The sequence below is a fragment of the Scomber scombrus genome, chromosome 3 (genome assembly GCF_963691925.1).
Source record: "Scomber scombrus chromosome 3, fScoSco1.1, whole genome shotgun sequence".
Classification (NCBI taxonomy): domain Eukaryota; kingdom Metazoa; phylum Chordata; class Actinopteri; order Scombriformes; family Scombridae; genus Scomber; species Scomber scombrus.
The window spans coordinates 22,958,935-22,983,416 of NC_084972.1; the positions used below are offsets into that span (position 1 = coordinate 22,958,935).

Here is a 24,482-nt window from a genome sequence, read left to right on the forward strand (position 1 = left end):
GCAGGGCGCCAATAAATGAAACTTTTTTTTTTGTCACCTCCTCTAACTTAATGGGGACTCTCCTCACTCCTGAAGCAATGAGAGATTTTAGGACTGCCAATGCAGCACAATTCTTTGTCCTGCTTTTCACACAGTGTGCTCTATTCTCATGCTGTATATTATAAACATGCCGCTGGCATATTTAGGAATTCATACAGGCAGGATGTTACCTGGCACATTGTTATATTTTTAGTGGGATGTGCTGTTGTCTGTTTTTCTATCTGCAGCCGTGTTCACAAGTGGCTCCCTTGTGTTATGGTTCAGCAGTGTGTATTGGTCAGCTCAGCATATCGTGTAGCTATGTGGTTTACAGATGCTGAAATGTTTGTGTTCATTAATATGTTCTTAGCCATTAATTTCAGTATTCAGTACATGTTTTTATTCCATCTTTAATTGATTTTAAAAGTTAGTTTTGAACCTATATCAACACCAAAAGTCGGCTGTTAAACTAACAGATGCTCCACATCAAAGATGCAGTAAGATGAATTTCTGGGAAGATATTTCAGCACGAATTCTCTCTCGACTAACTCGAAAAAAACATTTTCAAAACCTCTGCAATGGGACAACATAAACAGAAATCACTGTTGGGACATCTGTCCCTGTATGTGTAACATTAGGAATCAAGTTATATATTTGCCTCCTGAACAGAAAACTTTTGCAAGAACCTGCCTGTAAAAATAAATGGTAATCACTGTTATATTAATTTCAAATTCACAGATTATTTAGAAAGATGAGGGGGAAGTGGATGTCACATTGCAAATGAAGTGTGCATAGCAGTCTGCAGGCTAGAGGAAATAAAGTATGTTGAATCACCTTTAAGACAAGAATGATAATGAGTCAGATTGGACACTGTTGGGTTTTAAAAAATTAAGGTTGTAGAATATTGTAGAAATAGAGTCAGGACTCCACTGAAATGACCTCTCTATAGTTTGGTTGTTTTGTCTGTCATACATTACATTACATCACTATGATGCAGATCAAGTTAACTAAGTTTTGTAACCCTAAAATATAAAAAAAACACACACATTGTCTGCACATAGCAACTTTTTATAACTTTGATCTGCAGTTATGACAAATAGAATTTTCGATTTTTGTCTCAGTTTTGTGGTTTTGACCAACTGAAGATGCTAGTACAAATGGAAAGGTTGCCTCGTTTGGAGTTATGGACAAAGGCTGGGTTGCTCTTTGATTTTGATGTTCGAGCTCTGGGAGAAAACATTAAAGGATGAAAAGCCTCACTATCTCCACTGGATCAGTGGATCTGCCCAGGGCCTCGCAACAACAGCCACACTACCCCAACGCTGCCACCGTTGCCTCCTGTTTTGCGGCATGTCCTATTTACTTATTTATTCGTCCCTCCTCCACCCACGACTCACATCTTATCTCACCCATTAAAATTAATCCTCATCTAAAAATATCCACTCTTGCTCGTCAGAGAGGATGTAATCGAGGAGGAGATGGTCTCTCTCAATCTCTCTCTTTCTGTCTCTGACAAGAGCTTAAGTCTCTGCATGTTGAAGAAAGTGTGTCAACTGAGGTAGAAAAATGACAAACAACCTGTTTGTAAATCTGAGATCTTAATCACACACTGCCATACTTTTTTGCCTACTGAGACTTCAGTGAGATTGCATGTTTTGTAAAAGGACGGCAAGAGATTATTGACACACTCACTAACTGTTGAAGCCATGTGAATGTAGTAATTTAGCTCTGTAATCCTATTTCACTGCTATTTAACTAGTTGGAAAAATGACTAAGAGCAGGCAATGAAGATGTTACTAGATAAGGAACAGATTTTTGAGGAGGAGTGGTGTGTTCAGGTGACATTATTTGGAAAGAATTAGACAGTGTATAGTAAATGGCTTAAAAAATGGATGAGAAAATATGACATTAGAAATACAATCTCACCATTTTCTACTGGCTCTTATCCTAATTGGTAAGTTATTTGATGTCGAGCCAATGGTGCACATTACCCTCTGCTTCAAAGTTTTATACTGATACTAACACACTGAGGCAATGCAATCACGACCTGTGAAGCTGTTCAGGTTGGATAATAACTGTCCCCCCTCCCCTGTGTGTGTGTGTGTGTGTGTGTGTGTGTGTGTGTGCAGGTTTTGTGCATCTGACACACACACACACACACAAATCACCACCCAGCAACAGACAATACCCACTGGGCAGGTCACCACGCTGTTGCTGGAAGCATATTGCTATTTAACGGGAGCAGATACACACACATGTACATAAATGGACGCATGCAGGGTCTGAAACATAGGTTGTGTATTCGTAGAGCTCAGGGGTCTGACACTGAGACAGTTTGTGTGCTGTTAGAGTGGGATTTTGTTGGTATATGGTGTACAGTGGTACTAAGTGAGAGCAGAATTGCACACAAACATTCATCACTCAATGAACTCTCCAACACGGGAGAATTATGCAAGCAGGAGGCATATTTGGAGAAACTACTAATTCTGAGTCTTATTTTCCTGTTCCACACAGGTGAAAAAAATGTTTTGGTCTTTAGAGACACATAGTGATCAAACAGTTCAGTGATTTGTCTCTTTGGACTGCATCTTTCTGGGACTGAAAACTGGTTTAAAAGAGCTCTATGACCCACACAAATATTCATCTCGCATGATTGATTTCTATTTTGGTCCTCTTCATCTGCAACTTCATATCTCAGCATGAGTGCATGTGTGACTTACTTGTCACAGCAGCGCTGGATTCTTGAAGTGATGAGCTCAGTAAATAATGTTTTTCCCTTGGAAATTAAAGCAAGATTTTGATTTTGTAGAGGGTTCATGAGTTCTTTAACACAGCCAGCCACCAATATTGGCTGCTCATGTGTATCCATAGCAATGTCACACTTATTAGTTGGGCAGCAGGGCAGTGTAGTGAGGAGGGAGATTCTCCTTAACTTAAAGGTCCAGGACAAAGTCTCGACTATCTGTTTTCAACTACTGGAACTTAAAAAACATGACCTGATGTGTTACCTAATGCGTTGCCTAATGCATGTCATGAAGTGCACAATACTGACTTGCAGTACATTTCAAAAGCTTTTGGATAGATCACTTGCATCTGTTGTTTCTCATTCTCCTTTTAGATTTGTTTTGGTTTCTACCAACTCCTGAGGGTGCTAACTTGTGTCAGTCTGCTGTTTGGTGGTGGCCATGGAGCATGCACTTGGTATATCAGAGCTTTATTTCTGAACACAACTATTTGCTGCAACTGGAAAAGAGACTTGTGAGAGCAGACTCAATGCAAAGAGCACAAAGTTGCCAGCGGTGAAAGCAAAACATTAGCTCAAAGACGCTAAATTGTTCCATAGGGCTGAGTAGGACTGCAAAATCAGGTAATGACTTTTTTAGATTTGTCACCCTTTCACATTATACCGAGTCATTTGTTCAGTTGCTAATATGAAGATATTGATTAGTGCAGCTCTAAATGTGTGATGTCAGAGGCATTGATTGTAATGATGAACCAACAGACTGCAGCTCTCCTCAGCTTTAGGGATATTTATAGCAAGTGTCAGCTCATTGTTTAACTGTCTGACTTTAACTTTACTGTTTGGTTCAATCTCATTGCTTTCGTTGTTTTGTTTTTGACTCCAGCTTCAGGGCTCGAACTGCTCCGAATTCTACTTTCAGCTGTTCTGGACGCAACCACCATTGTCCCAAACTGAAATTGTTTCATTCTACATAATAGCTCTAGTTTTTTTTAACTTTGTATCAGTAACTGTCATCACTTCAATGACACACTATGGTCTGCCGTGGAAGTCCTGAATCCTTAATTGTATCTTTAACAGCATGCAGCTTCGTAGTTTAACATTCAGTTCAATTTATTTTGAGTTCATATGTACATCAGTCTTATTATGTCCTTACTTCCTTACTGCCCCCCCCCCCCATTTTTGCATTTTATAAACTTCCAAATTTATGTATGAGTGATGAATTTTTATCACTCTTTATTTACACTTGTCGTTATTTCCCAGTATCATTAATCAGTCGGTGTTATTCTAAATTGGCTGTTTAAGCTGTTTTGAAAAGTTTGTTTCAATATGGGTGCTATAAAATGAATCATTGATCATCATTTATGTTTAATAATGTACATGAGATATCACTGCGATGATGGTTTTACTTAATCTTCAAGTCGGGTTATTGTGCTTTTTTAAATGTGCAGCCATGCATAATGGTCACACATAACAGCTGTTCTTCTGCTGTCGCTGAAAATTGGTGAAATAAATTGCACTTCTTCTTTGATGTTCTCCTGTTCCCTAAATCTCACGTCATTATTAGACATAATGACATGAGATGTAGGGAGCTGTGGGAGGAAGATACCAACACTTCATGTCTCCACAGTTTTAGCTGTCACTGTGGTTTTCTTCAGGAGGCTTATTTGCTTTACAGTCAGTGTTTTTCAGACACTTCAGCATTTTTTGACTGCTGGGTTTTCACTACATCGGAAGCTGACAGGGTATCCCAGAATGCATTTGCACCAACTGGTGATACACAGTATTTGGTGACTCCTTAGATTCTTTGACCTGTGATGGTTGGTTAGGTATGAGGAGTGAGAGGAATATCGGGGGAAGGCCACAAAATGTGATAAATCACCAAATACGGTGTAACACCTACAGCGGTGGTGTCATAGTGGAGATTAAATTGGGCCAGGTTAAAAGCTGTTGTATTTTTGCTGTTAATATGTCACTTTATTACTTTTTTTTTTTTTTTTTTAATTTAGGCAAGAAAGTAACAATTTAGATTCCCATATGTGGTAAGTTTATCTAAATAATACCTTTTTTGAAATTTGCCTTGACATTTTGTCCCAGACACATATAATTTTGTCCTTAGTGCTTTTTTTACTCTCCCCTGGACAATCATACATCCTTAAGTTGGCATCCTTAAGCGTTGCACAGCAGTCAGCTGTTTTCAGAGAAGAAGCTCTAAAAACCCACTGTACACTACCAGCTCAGCACCAAATGGCAAACAGACACAGTCGGGGACCAGCTGGTGGACATAGTGGAGCATTTAACATCTAGAGAGCCAGATGTTTTCCTCAGGAGTTAATACAGACCAAAAACAGAAGTAAAATACACCAAATATTGGCCCTATAGTCATTACGTGTAAATGAATGATAATGTTGCTGCATAACTGCTGGATGTCTAAATAAGCAAAAAGTTCAGCATATTAACTTAAAAGATGATGTTATGTCAGTGTTCACAACTTGTTTGCATTGCCGCCAAGTGGCCAAAAAGCAGTTAAGGCAGGTTTAAATACAGACACTTTTAATCACGACCACTTTTAGAATTAGGCTGCATCCAAATAGCCGCCCTGTGGACGTGCAGACTGAGCCCCTCATGGATTTCAGTCACATGTACCCGGATGTGTTAATTTTCCCTTTAGGCCTACATGAACTGCTAATTTAGCAGATTATAATAAACACATGTGTGTTATTAAGCCTATAGGTCTGTGAATATTCTGTGTGTGTATTATCAAACCTCAATACATCAAACTTATACAACAAAACTGAAAAAGCTAATGTCATAAGAGAATGTGGTACATATCATTATGGTGATTTCTTTTTTTTTTTAATTAATCATAAAACATCATCACTTCCACATTGCTGTGGGTTATGGGCAAGTGCAGCGACATCCAGACATTTAGATTCAACATTACTTTTCTGTATCAGATGTATTCTGTATTGACCTCCCAGTTGAGGGGCTCATACAAGAGAACTAACATCAACGCGTATAAACATTTGTTTATTTGCAAAGGACATTGTATAAGATCACTCACTGAAGAAACAGCCTTTGGATTCTTGTGATCTTTAATAGATTTTTGTTCACAAGGTTACAGAGTTAAATGAGAGGAGCGTGATGTGACGCTGAGGAAATATCCAGGAAAACGTTTCACAGCACTAAGGCGACAGCAGGAGGTCCTGCCGAAACTTGGTGCCCCTGGAGTTGCTGGAGGACCTTTAGAAGTCAGGGCCCTGTTTCTTCAGGTTCTTGTAGTCAGTGTCGACGGCCACTAACTGTGGAGGGCAGGAGGAATACATTTAAATCTGTTTTGCTTAAATTAAATTCATCAGTGCTGTCTTTAGGAGAACGTGTCGAGAAAAAAAAAAAGAAAAGAAGTGGGAGTGAACAGTTTGGTTTTTTTCTCCTCATAGACCCGATATAGATGTACACTTATATGCATGTTTGCTCACACAAACATGTTTATTTACCATGATTCTTGGTTGCTCATTTTTTCAGTAGATTGGTGTGTTGCTGAGGCTTTTAGTTTGCATATATCATAGATAATACATTGTGCAACTGCATGCATGTGTTCAACATATATCAGAGCTCCCCAACCATGAAAAACACACATTTTTGCAGTAGCACAGATCATTTTCTACCCATGTATTTTTCCTGATTGGTCTGCCATTAAAACCCTCAGCTCCCCACCTTCTCCCTCCTCTCTATCCCTCTTCCCCCTCCTCATTACGATCATTGTTTGGACTTCAGTGGAATTTCGATTTGAGACCTTTGCCTCGCTATCGAGAATTAAACATGCCATGTCCTGACCTTTTGTCTGCAGCGACTTTCATTCCACGGGCAAGCAACGCAGCCTTGAAACCCTCAGAAAAAACGTTCTGTTCTCTGAAAAACACATCATCCAGATCTCCTCTTCTGGGACCCATCAGTTGGTTGTTTTTCTGCTTCATTTTGGGTCAGCATTGTTAATATTTTCATTAGTTTGTCTGGAGCTCTGGCCTTGTTCAGCAAATTATTACTGACCATTAAAAGCTCCAGTTCCATTAATTTGTTTTTGAAAAACATTTAGTTTGACTTAGTTTGAACAGATGTAAAAGAAAGCCAGGAAGCAGCCATGTTGAGCTGACATTACTTTGCCAGTTGGTCTAAATCTATTTTGTGGCGTTTTAAGACAAATGTTGAATGTGAGATTATCAGTGAATGAAAACTGAATATCTGGATCATTTTTTTTGGCTGGTATAATTGGTGTGACCAGGCAGGTAGTTGTGCAACTGGGAAATAGTCACCTTGTACTGGTAGGTTGGGTCGAGCTTGTTCCAGGGTTCTGGGTTGTTGTTCTTGTCCCAGAAGCTGCAAATGTGCAAAGTTTCAGAGTGTAGACGATAAAGAGAGGAGGAAAGGGGGGAAAAAAGACACAATATAAGAATGAAAGAGGCATGCATAAGAAGAACAACATAAAGAACTGATGCAAAGAAAAAGAAGCTGTAAGCAATAAGGAGGAAGAAGAAGACACAGAGGAACAGAAGGACAGAGAAAAATATGAAGATGCTCGATGGAGACAAGTTGGAGAAAGAGAGAGGTGATTATGAGATGAGGTGAACTCAGCCCAGTGACTTGGCAGTGCGCCTCTGTTCATTAACCAAAGTCTGGATTTCATAGTGCTCCACTGCAACTGTCCATCCCTCCTCCCCAAACCCCCATCCCTCCTTCGGCACGTCATGCCGCCAAAGCACAAACAAAGAGACAGAGAAACTGATTACAGTGTGAGCAATACCACAAACACTGTCTGAGAGAGAGTCAGCCACTGACCGCAGCACTCATCACCAGCTGGTGATGAGGTCAGGCTTTATGGCTGACCCTCAGAACAAGTGTTGCTGTGTGGCCCAAAATAGGACACGAACAGTGCACATTTACTGTATGTGTGTGGTCACTGAGTTCAGCAGGGTTGTTCTGTTGTTTTGGTGCCAAATGAATTACAGCTTCAGAGATATGACAATTTAATACAGCTAGCTGCTTTTGTTGTCAACTTAAACTCAAGATATGTAGATATAAAAAAAATGTGCATGGGTTAGCTGTTTGGGTTGGTGTTCTATGATTTTGATCAAATCTAAATCCAGTGTCTAATAAATGACTTATATTGAATCAAATTTTTTTTCAATGTTTGTAAGCAATCCAAACTATAAAGGACATGAAAGGTGGAATTTGCAACCCTAATCTGACAAAAACAGTTGTTGCCTGTATTTTCAATTCCTCCAAAACTTATCGTCCCAATTCAGCCCTTTTAAGATGATCAGATTTAAATATTTATAATCTATTTGTGAAAGTTTAACTGGGAGATTCCAGCTACTGAAATGATTGACGCGATTAGTTTGACTCAACACTCTCTCGTTTCTCTTTAACAACAAAATCAGAATCTACTCACGAGCGTAACTTTGTCTCTCAAGTTGAAATATGTTTACATCTATAACACTTGTTATAGATATGTTTCTATTGTATTGTGTCTCAATGCTTACGTCTTTTGTGTAAATACATAGTAACAAACGATTTTTGGCTGAATACACATTAACTAGACAATAGCTATTTATTCTTTTATTGGTTTGGCCTGTGAGCAAGTCACTTACAAAATTTACATTAATAAGGTATAGTCAATATAATCTGCTGCTGGTGATGCTGGTTATTTCTTACAGCGAAACAGATAGCGCTAGGAAAAAATGACGAGTCTGTTACATTAATGTTTTGAACATTGGCAATAAGAAAAAGTGAGAAGAGATCAGTCCGTCCAGGAAATTATGAGTTTTGAAATCACATAATTAACGCAGATTTAAGAAATCTCTTGCTTAATTACTGTAACGTTTCCACATGAAATGAACTAATCAACTGACTACTTGCGATTTGGACCAATTTTTGCATTACGTGTAGTGGTAACTTATGTTATGGCTGTGCGCATTCAGCAAATATTCAGGCTTGCATTCAGGTAGAAGATGGACAAATCTCACCTGCCAACAAAAATGGCTGACACAGACCTTGCAAAACAATTCCCAAATGTTCCCAAATGAGCTTGGCATTTAGTTAGAAGAATCCTAGTTGACACATTGTTCAGACAGCAAAGATGGGCATACTTTATTTTTATATTAATGGATGTATTTTTGTGGCATTATTGACTGATTTTATTTGGTGTTAATGTTGAATAGTGAAATTGTATTTGATACAGGCTTATAAATGAAACTCATGTATGGTCAAGTTCAGAAAATACATATACATCAAAAAATTGCTTTATTTATCACTTTGCTTGCAGTTTTTCCCCAATTCCCACAATAAGAGCGCACATTTGTATTGCAAATTGTGTTAATGTATTGCAGCTGCAAAATCAAGCATCTTTGGCCGCAATAATCACAAAAACAAAACAAACAAACAAAAAAACAACGATGAAATCCTGGAGGGATTGAGAGATGAAAGATTGTATCAAAGCTTAGTCGTGTTTTTCTGTCTCTGTATGTTATTGCCAACCTGGACACAGATTCAAAATGGAGCCTGGTATTGCATCCCAACTGTGGTGACAATTTGAAAAATGTCAAATTGTACTCAAACTTGCAGAATCAGAGAAACTTTTTTGTCCATCCAAAGGTGACTGAAAGTTGTCTTTGACGTGGCTCACAGAGTACACATAGAATGAAAACATAAAACTTGCACATAGTGTGAAAGATTAATACATACCAGGGAGGGCCAAATTCTCAGATGCCAACAATAGCAGAGGAGTAGTGTGTAGATTTGCTGCTAGGTAGTGTATGTTTACAGCTTAGACTAAAATTGGTAGAAGCTTCAACACTGTGGAAGAAATTCAGGACAAAAATGTAGGAAACTCTGGGTGCAGTGACAAAAAATGAGTGCAGGAAATGTTTCCAGAATCAGGAGAAGTAATGGGAAAAGTGCTTCACAAGGAGAGTACTTTGAAGGGGATTAGAAAGGTATTACTGAAAGATTTATAATTTTGTTAATGATGTATAATTGAATAATTCCAGGAATTTATTTTGATCCCTCCTCGTAAACACATAGTTTGGCTGAAAGTGCATTTTGAACGAATGATTTTTGGCTACTATGTGAACCACAACAAACACCATAAACATGTAAAACACGAATAGCCACACTTAAGTATCCAAGGTTTGGATTTAGCTGACAATAATGGGAAAGCTGTAAAATCAGACAAGCTGGAAGATTAGTACAACGATTAAGAATGTAGACAAATGGACAGACTTACGTGACATGAGGCCCTTTTGCCAGGCGGATCAGGTAGCAGGTGGCCCCTGTCATGCCCACAGTCACAAAGAAAAATTGAGGGATTAACTGAGGAGAGAAGGAAAGCGTTAGTCCCACAATGCAGAGGCATATAAAGGTAAACAAACATATTCTATCAAGTGGGTGGCTGTGATATGTACTGTGAGCATACACCTGTGTGAAATACACACACACACACACACACACACACACACACACACACACACACACACACACACACACACACACACACACACACACACACACACACACACACACACACACACACACACACACAGAGGTAGTTGTTATTCCTGTTTTTCCTCTCCTTGCCCTCCTCCATATGCATGAGGCCCAGGCCATGTGTGAGGCAGCTCACTGTCAGCCTGGGTTGAACGGGCAAGGACGCGATCGAAGAGAGCGGGCGCATCTCTGTGTGTGCCAGCCTCCCCTCCTCAACACTATACCTGTCAGACTGAGCGACAGCATCACACACACACACACACACACACACACACACACACACACACACACACACACACACACACACACACACACACACACACACACACACACACACACACACACACACACACACACACACACACACACACACAGAGAACGAGAGACACACGTAATTTAGCTAAGTCTGCCCACTCACACTGGAGTATTTGCACACACACAGACGCACATATTTGATGTTCTGAGCGGTGATGATGACAGGAATTAAAATACAAAAGCACATTAGGGGGACAGGGGAAAATGTGATATGTCACCTTATAAACACCCAAAGCTTAGGGGCGACAATAATCTCATCGTGCAGCATCTATTCATCAACACTGCACCGCCATACATAACATGTCTACTTTGTTATGTGATACACTACGTATGAGACGCAGAGAGAGAGACAGACACACCACTTGCGAACAGCTGTTCTCAGCCCACTCAGGTCTAGTCAAGCTGTAGATAGATGACAGTTTGATCACGTTGAACTGACGGATGTCTCTGCTCAGCTGTATCTAGACATCTGTCTTCTGTCTGATTGCATTGTCACTTGCCTTCTTGTTGATTAGGAGACTGCCTGGTTATAAAATGATGATATTCACTACCATAATGCTGTGGTAGAGAAATAAAGAAAATATCTCTCCCTCAGTTACATACTCAAACTACTCAGCACACAACTGTTCAACAACTGAGTTATAGTTGCACAGTAATGTCAGTATTGTAACGATTTTTTAAATGTTGTCCTTAGGACTAAAACTAGTGATAACTGTCATTATTGTGAGGTATTTTTTAACATAATAATACTATATAATACTAACTATTATAATAATAATTATTAGTATGATCCAGATGCCCAGAAGTGTTCTTCTGTTTTTTTCGAGGATGCTTTGAGAGCTGACCTGTGTGAACCTAGGGTAGACATACAGCATGTATTTCACATGAAAACAGCAGCATGAGCCAGACTCACAACTGTTAAAATTAAGTTTTGAGATCATTTCAGGTAAGAAAGTAATAATTTAGATTTTGAATATGTGATTGATTTATAAAAAATAATGGCTTCTTGAAAACTCGCTTTGAGAACTTGTTTTGAGAGATATGAGGACTAGCTGGGCTAGCGGGTCGACTCAGCACGTTGTCAGCCAACCCCCAAGATGACCAGCAGGTCACCATTATTTGTCATCCTGTGGAGCAGTCATTTCAGCAGGCCTTTGGTTATTCATCAGTGGTAGTGGTATCTCAATAGCATTTTAAACATTAGATATAATAACTTCTGTAAAATAAACTTAGGTTTTAACAACACAATCTAAGCTTTCTTGCTTCCAAATTAGATTGCCTGAAGGTAAATTTAGGGTTCACTTTTTTCATTGGTAGTTAATAATGTACAATATTGCTGCCCCTGTGTTCCTCTGGCTACAAATATGTTCAGATCATGCCACGCTTCAGTAAAAAATGTATACAGTAAATATATGTGAATTCAAACAAACAGGGGCAGTGTAGCGTATCATACTGAATGTCAGTTCGTTGTACATGTAGATTTTATTGAGGATAACCAGAATATCTATTGACTCAACTCCAGGACTACACAGTTCAATGCTACAGAAAACCTTTCAGATGAGATTATCTCATTGCTTTGTTGAAGTGTAATCAGCTAGCACATGAGCTAGTACACTAGCAACACTGCTGTCCCAGTTTCAAGTTGAGTGTACTGCATGCTCCCATTGTCAGGAATTTGTACTCCTGAGTTCAACATGACAAGTTAAATTTCCCAAAAGTGTAAGTTTAAACTTGTAGTCTATACTGAGAAAGGTTTTTTGTTCGACTACCAGTCCAAAACAAAAAAAGATATATTTGCAGCAATAGAAAAAAAGAGCATCGAATGCTTACATTTGAGAAGCTGGAACTAATGACCGTTGTTTTTTGCTTTTTAAAATGAACTGATGAGCTGAATTGCCAGCAATTAATGTCATCAACTTATCGGTTCTTCTCCAAGTATGTTAAGAGTTCATAGTGCACACTAAATTTGTACTGGCATGTACACACAGACACAGACAAGTGCAGATGCTCAGCTTCGATTATTCAAGTAAACAGCCGTGCACACACAAACACACAGAAGCAGGTCAGCTTTGATCACACACTCACGAACACACACGCCAAGCGAGCAATGAAGATAGGCCTGTGTGTAGGGAGCTGTCCTCTCCCCAGTGCTGATTTCTTTATTTTGTGCCACACAAGGAGTGTTTCACCTTTTACCATTCAGCCTGACCGATATAGGAAGTGTTTTATACTTGCTTGGGTTCGATACTGCTGCTGCCCTTATTACTTTTCTGGTGCACTGCCAAGCCAACCCCGTCAATCCACAAATTTGGGTCACCCTCAGCATAGCTCTCAGGCAACAGAAAAAAACAAGCACAGACAGCTTCTGTGTCTTTCCTCCCTCATTTTATGGTGATACTTGCAAAGGAAATTATAGGAAAATAATATTCCAATGGTGCAAAATAATTATTTGCAGTCACAGCACTTATTTTAAACAACTGAGATGATTAGCTATAGTTGGTGTTTAATATTATTTAAATGTTAATATTTGCTACAGAAAAGGTTTTACAGTAACTCCTCGTAAAACATAAAATCACTTCATTAAGTTCACTTCTAAGTTAGACGCAAGATGGGTCATTTTATGATATTTCTTGGTAACAGGACAGCAACAGATGCAGAATAATATTTCCACTAACATTGCACAATTTGTCATTTTATTTCTACTATTATTACTTCTTCTCATTTAGGTTGTAAATCTTTGAAAATGTGCTTTGTGCAGGCCCTTGTAGAATCATGTAATTCAATTCATGTCTACTATTATATGTACTGCACATGTGAACCCTCTGGGCATATACTGTAGTGCATAAGTACAGTATATTTATCCTCATAGGTTGTGAAGTCTTCTTCATCATTCAGTAAATTCAGAGTTGATGATCTACAATTTAATAATCCAATACCCAACTTCCCAGAAAATGTATTCACAATCATGAACATTAACAAAAGACACATAAGGCCTTGTTTATATGTCGCTATATGGCAATTAAAGCTTCATATTAAACATTAATTATTACAAATAATCACAAATCCCAATAGTTACATGAATATAATGCAACCTACCCCAGGATGTTTCTTCGCATGTTGAAATATGGTCTTAATCATCTTTACTGATCTTTCAAAGGACGCTAAAACATCCACCAAACAAAATGGGATTTAAAAACAGAATGGAAAGCTAAATTTTGATAAACATGTCCATTTGAATGGCTCAGATTTATAGGAAGAGTTGTTTGTGTGCCGAAGTACAATATGTTTGCCAGCACAGTGAAACCTGTTGTCCACCCCCCTCCCACCCACTGTCTGTCCCTCTCCCTCCCTCCCATTGGACGATTGAGAGGGTCAGGAGAGAGGGAGAGAGACTGTCCTAATCCAGATAATCACATCTGTTGACGACACTGTACATTTCCACTGAGGTTCACTGAGTACTCGGTGTCCTAAAATGTTGTGTTATACAACAACAAAACTACTAGATTTTTACTGACATAACAAATACAAAAGACACTTTTCCAAACAGTTCCTTCTGGTGGTGATTCATTGTGCAGCAGTAGTGCAGCCTGCTCCTGTAATAACTTCATGTGTATACTCCCACAGTGCAGCCATTGTGTTGGACTGCTTCATGCAATATTGGCATTTATCTAGTGGGTAGCTCCATGTCTGCAAGGTGAAGCCAATGTGGAAGTGCCTTAAACCTGCATTCTCTCTAATGGCTAGCTGGGGGCGACTCCACTGGTTGCAGAAAGAAGTCTGATTGTATGACCGTACTTCTCACTTGATTTATCACCTCAGTAAACAGTTTCCTGAGTTTATGGTCTCAGTAATTTGTATCAAGTCTTATAGTTAAATAGACAATAAGGCACGGTATATTTGGGGTGCGGCGACCTTGTGATTGACATGTCGCTGCCAAGGCGACAGCACTGATTATGCAACATAACCACGGGTTAACGGTAACCCAAGATTCACATTGTACAGGCGTAGCTGCTGCTATTTCACATTGTGTCTTTCAGTTAATTGTAACGTTTTGGTCATCTAAAAAAAAAGTGTTGTTCAGTGTCAAGTCGAAGGACTTAGCAGTTCAGTTTTTCTGGTAAGGACATTTTGTTTTTAATGGTTTTAAGCCTGTTTTTTTCTTTTTTTCTTTAGTATTTAGTGTTTCAATTAGCATTCGCATTCATATAAATGCACTGTACTAACTGGTGCTAAGCAAACCAGCAGCTAGCGCTGGGGTCAGCTTTCTCTTTTCCAAATATGGTCACTTCTGGCTCCAAAAATTGATGATGGCGGTGAAATCCAAGATGTCGACAGTCATCTTGCAAAACTCAAGGCTTCAAACAAGCAGTCCACACACCGAAGGGTGATATCACAGTGACTATATTTGTATATTCTTTACTTTCTTTTTTTTTTTTTTTTTTTTTTTTTTTACAGTCTATGGCATTTATAAAAGAATGAGGGACTGTTTGCATGGATTGTCATCACTTTAAAACTTTAAAAGTGGTCATTAAGCAGTGATGCTTTGCAGAGCATATTCTTCTGTGTAAAGATGTGATAAGTAATAGCAGCATCCAACATGTCCCTCAGGTCAAGACCTTTCCAGGCATGATAATGGCAATTGATTAGTCAATGATGCAGCGCCTGCAGACCTTTCAGGTTGCTTAACAGCTCTTTGTGACCTAATGTAATTAACACCAAAATACTATGCTAGGAAAAATGTACAGGTCATTACTATTCCTTACTTAAGATACCTGTTGTATACTATTCATTTATCATGTTTAAGTGGATGAGTGAGGTGAAGAGTGATGTCAAGTGATTGTATTTTTAAACAGCAACTTAAGCACCCATAAGGTGATTGAAGAAGTAGAAAAATAAAAAAGATTCCCCTTGTCTTTTAAACTATATTACTTGCCAAATACTAAACACATTGGGCCACACCAAGAGCCAGTCATACAAACAGATGTGGCCCATACTGCCCAAGGATTTAAGAGTACAGACAAAATGTTCGAGTGGTCGAGACATTTACAGTTCTCTATGCAGTGTAAAATTCCCCTTTTTTTACTCTTGAGTAACATGCTTGAATGAAATTTGCACACAAACAGAGCGGAACAGCTAGCCTTACATGTCAATTTTCGTGACTCTGCCAATGACAAAATCTCACAACGTGCACCTACTCAAAGACAGTTAGCATTCATCAGGTTGAAACAAAGGATTCACAAGTTTTTGCAGTTAGAAGAGTTTGGTGAATCTGACTTGGAAAACTTGTAGGAGCAAATCGCACTTAAAATAATGAGAGGTTAGGGATGAGTTTACAAAAATGTTGCTTAATAAGACCAAGCATTATCTGCAACAGCCTGTGAGATTAATATTTATCTTAGAGTACAAAGCAGATAATAAATCCTTCATCCATGTGTTGAGGTACTGTTGCATGTGCATGCATTTCCCCAGTCTTAACTTCTGGTTACTGTATCAAAGTTGTCCATTATTCAGGGGTGATTTATGCTATGGTGCCTTTGTCCTGCAGTCTTGTGAGTCACCATAAGTTGTTTTACCTGACGTTTGTCAGTGGAAAGAATGCTATTTCTGTATACCACATGACAAAGGTAATGGGTGCAATTTTTCACCCAGCAAGGATAGAGAGATTGATGAACGCTGATGGGGAAGGAAAGGTGTTCAACAAAAGAGGATCGGGGGGGAAATGAGATGCATTAAGACGAAAGAGGAGAGGGAAAAAGTCAATACGCGCTCCCCCTTTCTCATCAGTCTCCATTGTTCTACCTAACAGATTGCCAGCCGAGTGTTTAAAAGAAGAAGCAGAGTGTTATGTCCAAATCTGTTTGGATATTGCACATAAGAGGAAGAGTTGCTTTAATAAGATTTTCTCTGTAAGAATGGATATAGTAGGATGGGCCTGCATACAGACATACACACACAAAAACACACACACACACATGGACTGTGTCCAAAATCCATCCCTTGTTCACTCATTCATAACTCCTCATAGTAGACACTCAATAGATTACCCCACTGAGCTGCAAATTGAGATTTTGGGCACATACGAATCATCATCATTTTGCGTCATTTGCATCTAAAAATAGAAAATTCCTTGTATTTGCATACTTCATCATTCTATACAAACATGTCACATTACATCTAAGTTGGTTTCATACTTAAAGCATAAACTATCAATATTTTTATTATCTGTATATTTGTCTTATTTTATAATTCTGTTTTTCTTTTTTTCTTTTGTGAGTTCCCTTTCTTTAATTGAATCTCCCAATCACTGCTTTGTAGCTGGATGATTTTTTTTTTTTTTTCAAGCTTATCAATATTTTGATGGATGGATCCAATGACCGCATCTTCCAGCTCATTGTTTTGGTTTTCCAGCCTGCAATACTGTTTTGTTTCACTCTCACTGGTCTCAAATGTAATTTTTGGGTAAAATATGCAGCTGTGTTCAGTGAAAAAAGCTCTAAAAGAATTGATGCCAAGCTGATGAACTATGTGGAACCTTTAGCAGCTTGAGAGCATTTTCATGCCTATAGTTAGTTTGCTTTGGTCTGAATCACTGTATGAGTTGCTATGTTGTGGCATTTTCCTTTTGGTTTTGGTTGGTTTCATGCAGCACAATTTCAAGCCATGTGGGAGCTGTCACTTTGTTCATTGATCAGAAATCTTGTAGGGTTGGCGGGGGAGAGAGGACAGTTTGTTGTTCTTCCAGGATAGCTACCTAAAATGGATCATCGGCAGAACTGACATTTCTTCATAATAATTTGGGCCATATACCAGGCCAAGATATGCCAACACATTTGAGTCCATGTCATGGCGTAATGTCTAGATTGCAATGTGTTGGGTCTCCCATTAATGAATCTAACTGTGGTGGGCTGATTAGGCAAACAAAATCTTCACCTGTTTCCCACTATCAGAGTAAAATTCTTACGGGGCTCAGGCTACCAGCAAACATGTACACCTTCTAAAGATCATTTATGATTTCTAACAACTCATTAACACATGCTTACTCATTTAGAAATATTTAACATAATTCAGTATTAATTGTAGTTCTGTATACTGACTAAATGTGATGTTTCCCAGATAATGCTGGTCTCTCATAATAACAAAGTTTACAAATTGTTATAACTGCTGTTTAATTAAATTATGAGTTCCACTAAGTGAAACATGACACCGATTTATGAAAGAGCTCAGTAATATATTAAAAGTCTGTTTTGTCAGGTGTTAAACATTATTAGTGCCAATAATGATGCACTGCCATTTTTAATGGTTCGGCTACCTCGGTTATCTTTTGCACTTAATATCTTAGTGTATTTTGCTGTGCTTATATAAAATTATTGTTTTATGGTGTAACAACACTGTGGTTAGGGTCCGTTTGATGTAGGCATAAAAACCACTTGGTTAGGGAAAGATCATAGTTTGGGTTAAAAGGGCTTAGGGTAAGGGTTAGGGTCTTGCCATGGTCACAGTGACATTCTGTGGGAAACACTATGTGAAGAGGACACGCTGCTTTTAGTCAGCTTAAGATGAGAAGGGAGTAAATATTGACCACATACACATAATGCACAGGGCAGCTGCCCATGGGAGCTGGTTTAATCCAAAAAATGTACAATGCGTCCTGCAGTTGGGTTGGATAGGTTGGAAACGAACCTTACCAGACTGAGATCACTTCTTTAACAAAGTCTGGGTCAGGTTGTTTTGGGCCACACTTGAGTGTGATTGATGTGTTCACATCTGCCCAAGCAAACTGCACCAAGGGGGTAAAATGCTCCAGAGTTTGATTCAACCAAACTAAACAAGGCAGGTGCTAAAATTGCCTTAGGGCTGTTATTTTCGTAGGATTTTGTGCAGACTAAAACAGAAGAGAAGGAGAGTGAATAGTGGCCTTATATCCAACAGGTGGTCGGAAACATGACTGTAAATAAATGCTAATGTTGCTCAGTGTCTGCTGGATGTGCTAACAAATTCTCCAACCTTAAAGTTGTCAATATGTCAATGTTGTGTTCACAACTTGTTCCCACTGCCTCCAAGTGGCCAAACTCTGTTATTGCTGGTTTAAAGATTTTCTCTTTTCTCTCCTTCTGACTGTGTCTTGCTCTCCCCTTCACACAGACATTCACATACTTGCACACAAATACACACTTTGGATAAACACACACCTCACTACAGTGAGGTCAAGCAACCTGATGTATCCCAGATACCCACTACATAAACTACTCAGAACTATACATTTTCAAGAAGCTTTTCTTTCATCCCGTAGAGAGTGGTGAGTAGTCGTGCGTCCCTTCAGCGACACAAATCTGACACATCCAGGGAATGTGTGAGCCTTATCCAAACTCTGTCTGCCTCCTTGTACAAATGAGTGGTAACCTCAACATGTGATCCCACCAAGATAGCTTCCTAATAACAGTTGGCTAGGTTACTGATTTCTCTCCCTGTATTTGAGGCTTATGATCGTACAGAGATTGACTGTGACAGTGTTGACTTTGAATTTTGACCTCCATTTCCACCTCAGTTATTGAACAGAGGACCAGGGTTACCACTATTAAATTGTAGGCCGCACAGCACATAAACATATTTCTATCAGCAATGAAGTCCCTCATGAATGCACTTCTTTTTTTCCCTGCAGTATTATTAATTAACCAGTTGGGTTATTTCTTTCTCATGAGAGATTTCAGCTTGTTCTGTTTTTGTCTATGCTCCTGTTGCTGGTTTGAAGTGGGTGAGTTGGGAAAATGTCATGCGTACCAATCCGAATTTTGCAATCTTTGGTACGTTTAGCTTAAAACAAAGACTGGAAAAAGAGGGAAACCGCTAGCCTGTCCAAAGGTAACAATCTGTATTTTCTTTGTCTCAATGCTCATATTTAAAACTCATTTGTGTCTGGCAACTAAAAAAAGGTAACCAGTAAGGCTTAATACATTTTTTTTTTTACCTGCACCAGCCCCATGAAAAGTGTGTAAATCTTCCCAATTTTCTGTGTATTTGGTGTCACCTTCCTGCAAAGACGCCACAGGAGATATTTCTCCACTTTTCCTCTCACTGCAGGAACTCTATCTGTCTGGAGAAATGTACTCTAAGGTGTTTTTTATTTCACTTATAGTATCAGGTGCTGCACTTGCGAAAGCTACAATTAATTTCAGTATTAACTAACAAAGTCAGTCTCCCTGGTGTTACACAAATTGGAGAATTATGTAAAAATGTGTGTTTATGTGTATAGGTTATATGAAGGTTTATAGTGTATAATCTTTGGAATAAAAAACTAAACAAAAACTGAACATATTTCCCAAATTCAAAATTTTTTTTTTGGAATAAACATTGTTCTATCAGACTTTTCATGTTTTATTCAAGTTTAGTATGAAGTCAATAACCTTGCACTGAGCATGATAGCTACATACCCATTTTTACATCTCTGTGAATAGGTGACTGTTCTGAATACAGAATATACGTGGCAATGTACATGTATAGGAGAGGGCTATGGATATGTACAACACCTTATGGGAGCTTGTTTGAATTACTGTATGGAACGACAACATGATAAATAACATACAGAAAGCATTTCAGAATCCCTCAGAGGGTTAACCCTAGAAGCAAAATCTGCAGGATTTGTAGGAACAAAGCAGAGCTGTGTGGCTTCGTCAACAGCATCAGCAGTTACAGCAGTGAGTGTAGAGGGCCAATGTGAGCATGAAGACCTTTTTTAAATAGACCACCAGATCAGAATAGTGAGATGTGATGGTCTTAGGAGTATAATGTGACATATTGTCCAGCCAGAGCTAGTTCATTATAATTTGAGCCTTACTGGTACATAAGCAGGGTACATAAGCTTATTGCAGATACTATATAGTTGTTGTTTTTTTTTGTTTGTTTGTTTGTTTTTACAAATACTGCAACTATTTGTAAATAACAAATAGTTGCAGTAGGGAAGTGCCAAATATAAAATTATCTTTTGATGATTCATCATATAGTCAACTGACAGAAAATGAATCAACTGTGTTGATAATTGATTAATCATTTGTCCATTTCCAAGGAAAATTATCAAACATTCGCTGGTTGCTTTGCTTGTTAGTCGGACAAAACAAAGGATTTGAATATGACACCCTGAGCTCTGGGAAATTAGTCTATAGATTTTATTTTTCATTTTATTTAAAGGAAAACGCATTTGATCCTTTGAGAAATTATTTGTCAAATGTAATCTATAATGGAAATAGTCATTAGTTACACCCTTAAGGAATATTGCTGAGATATCATTATGGGATCAATATTGGTTTTAACTTTAAAAGGTCCTCCTTTATAATCACCTTAAAATGTGATTTGTCTTAACAGAGAACATCATATGGACTACAAGAAACAGAGAAGAAATAATATTAGTAGCCGTTGTAGTAACAGCATGAATTTTGCCTCTTTAACCACACAGAGAGATTAACTTCTTCTTTTTATAAGAGTTTTGACCGAGAATTCTAAAGCAGAAGATGAGTAGAGCGGTACGACATCTGTGGGGAATTATCCATCTGTGTGTGATCTCATTTCAATTCCTTTCAGTCAGTGCACATGTAAGAAAGTCATAGTTAGACTGTGGCCATCGATATTTACGATTTCTACGAGCAGAAGGTGGAGGACAGAGTTGTTCTTAAAGCAGAAGGCATTTCATCTAATAGCCATGTGTGAATCTAAGCATACAAAACAACACAATCTGTTTCCAAGTTTTTCAAGAGGCATGAAAAATAGCAGCCACCACCACTGACAAATTGTTTCTATACACAGTAGCACGGCGAACACATGCGCACACACACTTGTGTGTGTGTGTGTATATACATTTCACATCTAAACAGGAACATCCACAGAAATTACAGGAATCTGTGTTATCATTGTCTGGCAGGGCGCTTGTTTTTTTATTATTAACACTCCACCATAATCAGCAGCTCCCCTCCATCCTCACCACTGAGGTTTGGATGATGGTCACGACTTTGTGTGCCCAAACCCAGTCCCACGAGTTCTGCAATTGCTTTGATGCATTTTTCAAAAGGGCTGTGACATGAATGCCAAAAACACATAGCTTCCAATTCCTCCAGACAGCACACAGTTTCCTCACCATTCCTCCTTTGTCACATTTTATTTCCCGTACTGGAATTTTTGTAAGAATAATATAAGTTATGTAGAGACCCCTATACTGTACCTCCACCCTGCCAGCTGACAGGATTGTGGCAGTGCTGAAGTTCTGTTTTTGGTACACTTTGTAATAAAACTGTCTTTGCCACCGCTCCTCATTCTCTACAGTGTTTTGTAGGTTAGACCTGATATTTCTGTAGGTTTATGTTTATCCAGACCTAGATGGAAATATAACTGGAATATCATCTCATCACTGTAATATCAAATTATTATGTGTGTGTTTCCTTTATGAGCTACTTTTCAATTCATGGCCCAATCACTGTATGGATTTGTTTAAAGCTGCACCAATCAATATTTTATTATTTACAATGGATCAAATGACTGTTTTTAATGTAAAAGGTGCTGCTGGTAGTTCCAAACTGTTAATTGTTAATTTACCTGCAACAGACTGTCCTCATTCCAGAAACGCTGTCTGTATCACTGATGATGATGATGATGTATGTTTATGTATAGCACTTATCAAAATCAGCAATTACATAGTGCTTTACAAGGACAGAATAAAATACTTAGTTTACACAATGGTTCAAGTCACACACACTGCGGCACAGACACAATGTCACACACACACACAAACTAAATGATGATAAACTGCTCCAGGATTCACCATCGAGTGGTAACATCAAAGCACATCTGCTGCAATTGTTAACTTGTGTAGACATTAATTTACCCATTTCATTTACCAGCAAACATGTCACATACCATCATCATGACTGAGAGATAAGTAGAGCAGAGTGGGGGAAAAAAGTAGACCCATTGAGTGCTACAAAATCATTATTAAAATGAGATGAGAGGTGATATTTGCTGTAAATGTAAAGTGCTTTTTGATTTCACTAAAAAAAGACAATATTTAGGAAATTACAAAAATAATATGGGTGTAAAATTAGTTGAGGAAAATACTTTCTGGTACCCACCAGGGTTTATCTGCACCACTGATATTTATTTTATTATATTTCATCAGACTTTTTACTTTGAGTTGAGCTCAAAAAACTTACAAATACTGTGTTAATGTTTTATGTTTTATTTAAACAATGTTTTATTATGAACATTCAATTGAATTTTCAACTAAACAAAAGTTACAAAAATGTTTTTACGCTGTCAATTATAGTTCTTGAAATGAAGTAAAATTGGAATTGGTATCTCTATTAAAAAGATACTGTGCTTACATTCAGAAGATAAACAAGACTCCAAAGTGATCTGTCCCTGCAAGATGTGTAAATAAGAATTTGCTTGCTAACATGTTTGCCACAACAGCTTCCTAAGGTGATAATATGTTAACGTTGTTTTCATCTAGTTCTGCTTGTCACAAGTGGTAAAAACCCTCTCCTTATGAAAATGTAATAACATGTTATTATACAGTGAAGAAAAGTGAATTCACACTTAAGAGAAATGCTTTACACCTTTTTTTTGTTTGTTTTACAGGTGCTGCATTTGTTTGCAAATTCAGCACCAGTCTGTATTTAACACCTGCTTTAGGTGTATTAAGGCAATGCAAAAACATGTGAAAAGTGATGGAGGTGGAGAACAGAAGAAACTAAATGAACTCTCTCCCTACCCAGCATCATAATTTAAAAAAACGTTTTCTTATAGTAATATTGGATATCAACAAATACTGCAGGTTCTTTATTTTGTGTGATTTAAGACACTGCAAATACCCTCCCACCACCCACCCCTCATCCATACACATGTTCAGCATGAGGCACTAAAATTGTCTGGTTTTATCAGTGGGGAAACTCGATACAAGCAGTGTGGATTGACTTGAGTGTCATAAATTCTGCCAAATAGCCTAATATCATAATATTAGAGGCAACGTCATATCTGAATGTGAGAGGAATAATAGCTTTTCCTCCTTCTGTCTGCGGGTCTTGATGAAAACCTCATTTTATTGCCATAATCGTAATGGAATTATCTCCAGGTGTGATGAGGGCATTTAATGAAATCATTACAAAGGATTACTTGCTCTTTTTCATGGGCTTATTAAAAGGGCTTTTGTGATAGGAGAGGCTGTGTTTCCCCCCCCTCTCCACTCTGAGTGATTGCATGTTTGTCAGTCTGGCAGTTGCAACATTTGTGGATGGCTTAAAAGCCTGCAGGGAGCCACAAGATCTGATTGGGATTCTTGGGGAAAAGAAGAGGAGGAAGGGGGGGGGGGGGGGGGAAGAAATGTAAAAAAAAAAAAAAAATACATTGGCTGCTGCAGTGCTGTATTGATGTGTTTGAACATTCTCATTTTCATGCCCTCAAAGCACACATAAAAATGTTTTTTTCAATAAACGCTATGCTTTGATGCATAGTTTATCTGTTCAGGCTATAATAATGGAGTTTCTGTTTCTCTCACCCCCTCTGTCTCTCCATTTGTGTGCGTCCTTTTTTCTTTTTCCCCTTCTCCTCCCTTTCACTTCCTCTTCCCTTTTTTTTTTTTTTACCCCGTGTTGTATCCGACTACCTCCTCTACCTCACCCACCTTTACTAACCATCATGTGACTTCACCTCTCTTAAGTATTGAACTGTATTTAACCTACCTCTGTAAATCTTATTTCTACATTGCCAGAGGGGAGACGTACACACTGGGTGTTAAGTTTAATGAGCAGCACAGGCAAATCACACTGCTATTGCCATCTATAATTCTCTTTGATTGAGTCCTGAATTGTAAAATCAATGTCTTCTTGCC

The 24,482-nt window shown here is 38.4% G+C and overlaps 1 protein-coding gene across 1 annotated transcript; it reads right to left on the minus strand.

Annotated features, from left to right (window-relative positions):
* Positions 1 to 5,971: 5,971 nt before the first annotated feature.
* Positions 5,972 to 13,766, minus strand: LOC133977971 (cytochrome c oxidase subunit NDUFA4). Its single transcript, XM_062416279.1, has 4 exons — positions 13,712 to 13,766; positions 10,041 to 10,126; positions 7,072 to 7,135; positions 5,972 to 6,060 (listed from the first exon to the last, which is right to left on the minus strand). The coding sequence occupies exons 1-4, from the start codon at positions 13,751 to 13,753 to the stop codon at positions 6,004 to 6,006; spliced, it is 249 nt and encodes an 82-aa protein (XP_062272263.1). The 5' UTR covers positions 13,754 to 13,766; the 3' UTR covers positions 5,972 to 6,003.
* Between the last annotated feature and the right edge of the window lie 10,716 nt (positions 13,767 to 24,482).

What these genes read in the sequence shown, in the direction of transcription:
- LOC133977971 (XM_062416279.1), bottom strand. Translation starts at nt 13,753, where the DNA reads ATGATTAAGACCATATTTCAACATGCGAAGAAACATCCTGGG. An exon ending in ATGCGAAGAAACATCCTGGG is followed by an intron (nt 10,127 to 13,711) that starts GTAGGTTGCATT and finishes TTCTCTCCTCAG; the next exon opens with TTAATCCCTCAATTTTTCTT. An exon ending in GCAAAAGGGCCTCATGTCAC is followed by an intron (nt 7,136 to 10,040) that starts GTAAGTCTGTCC and finishes GCACATTTGCAG; the next exon opens with CTTCTGGGACAAGAACAACA.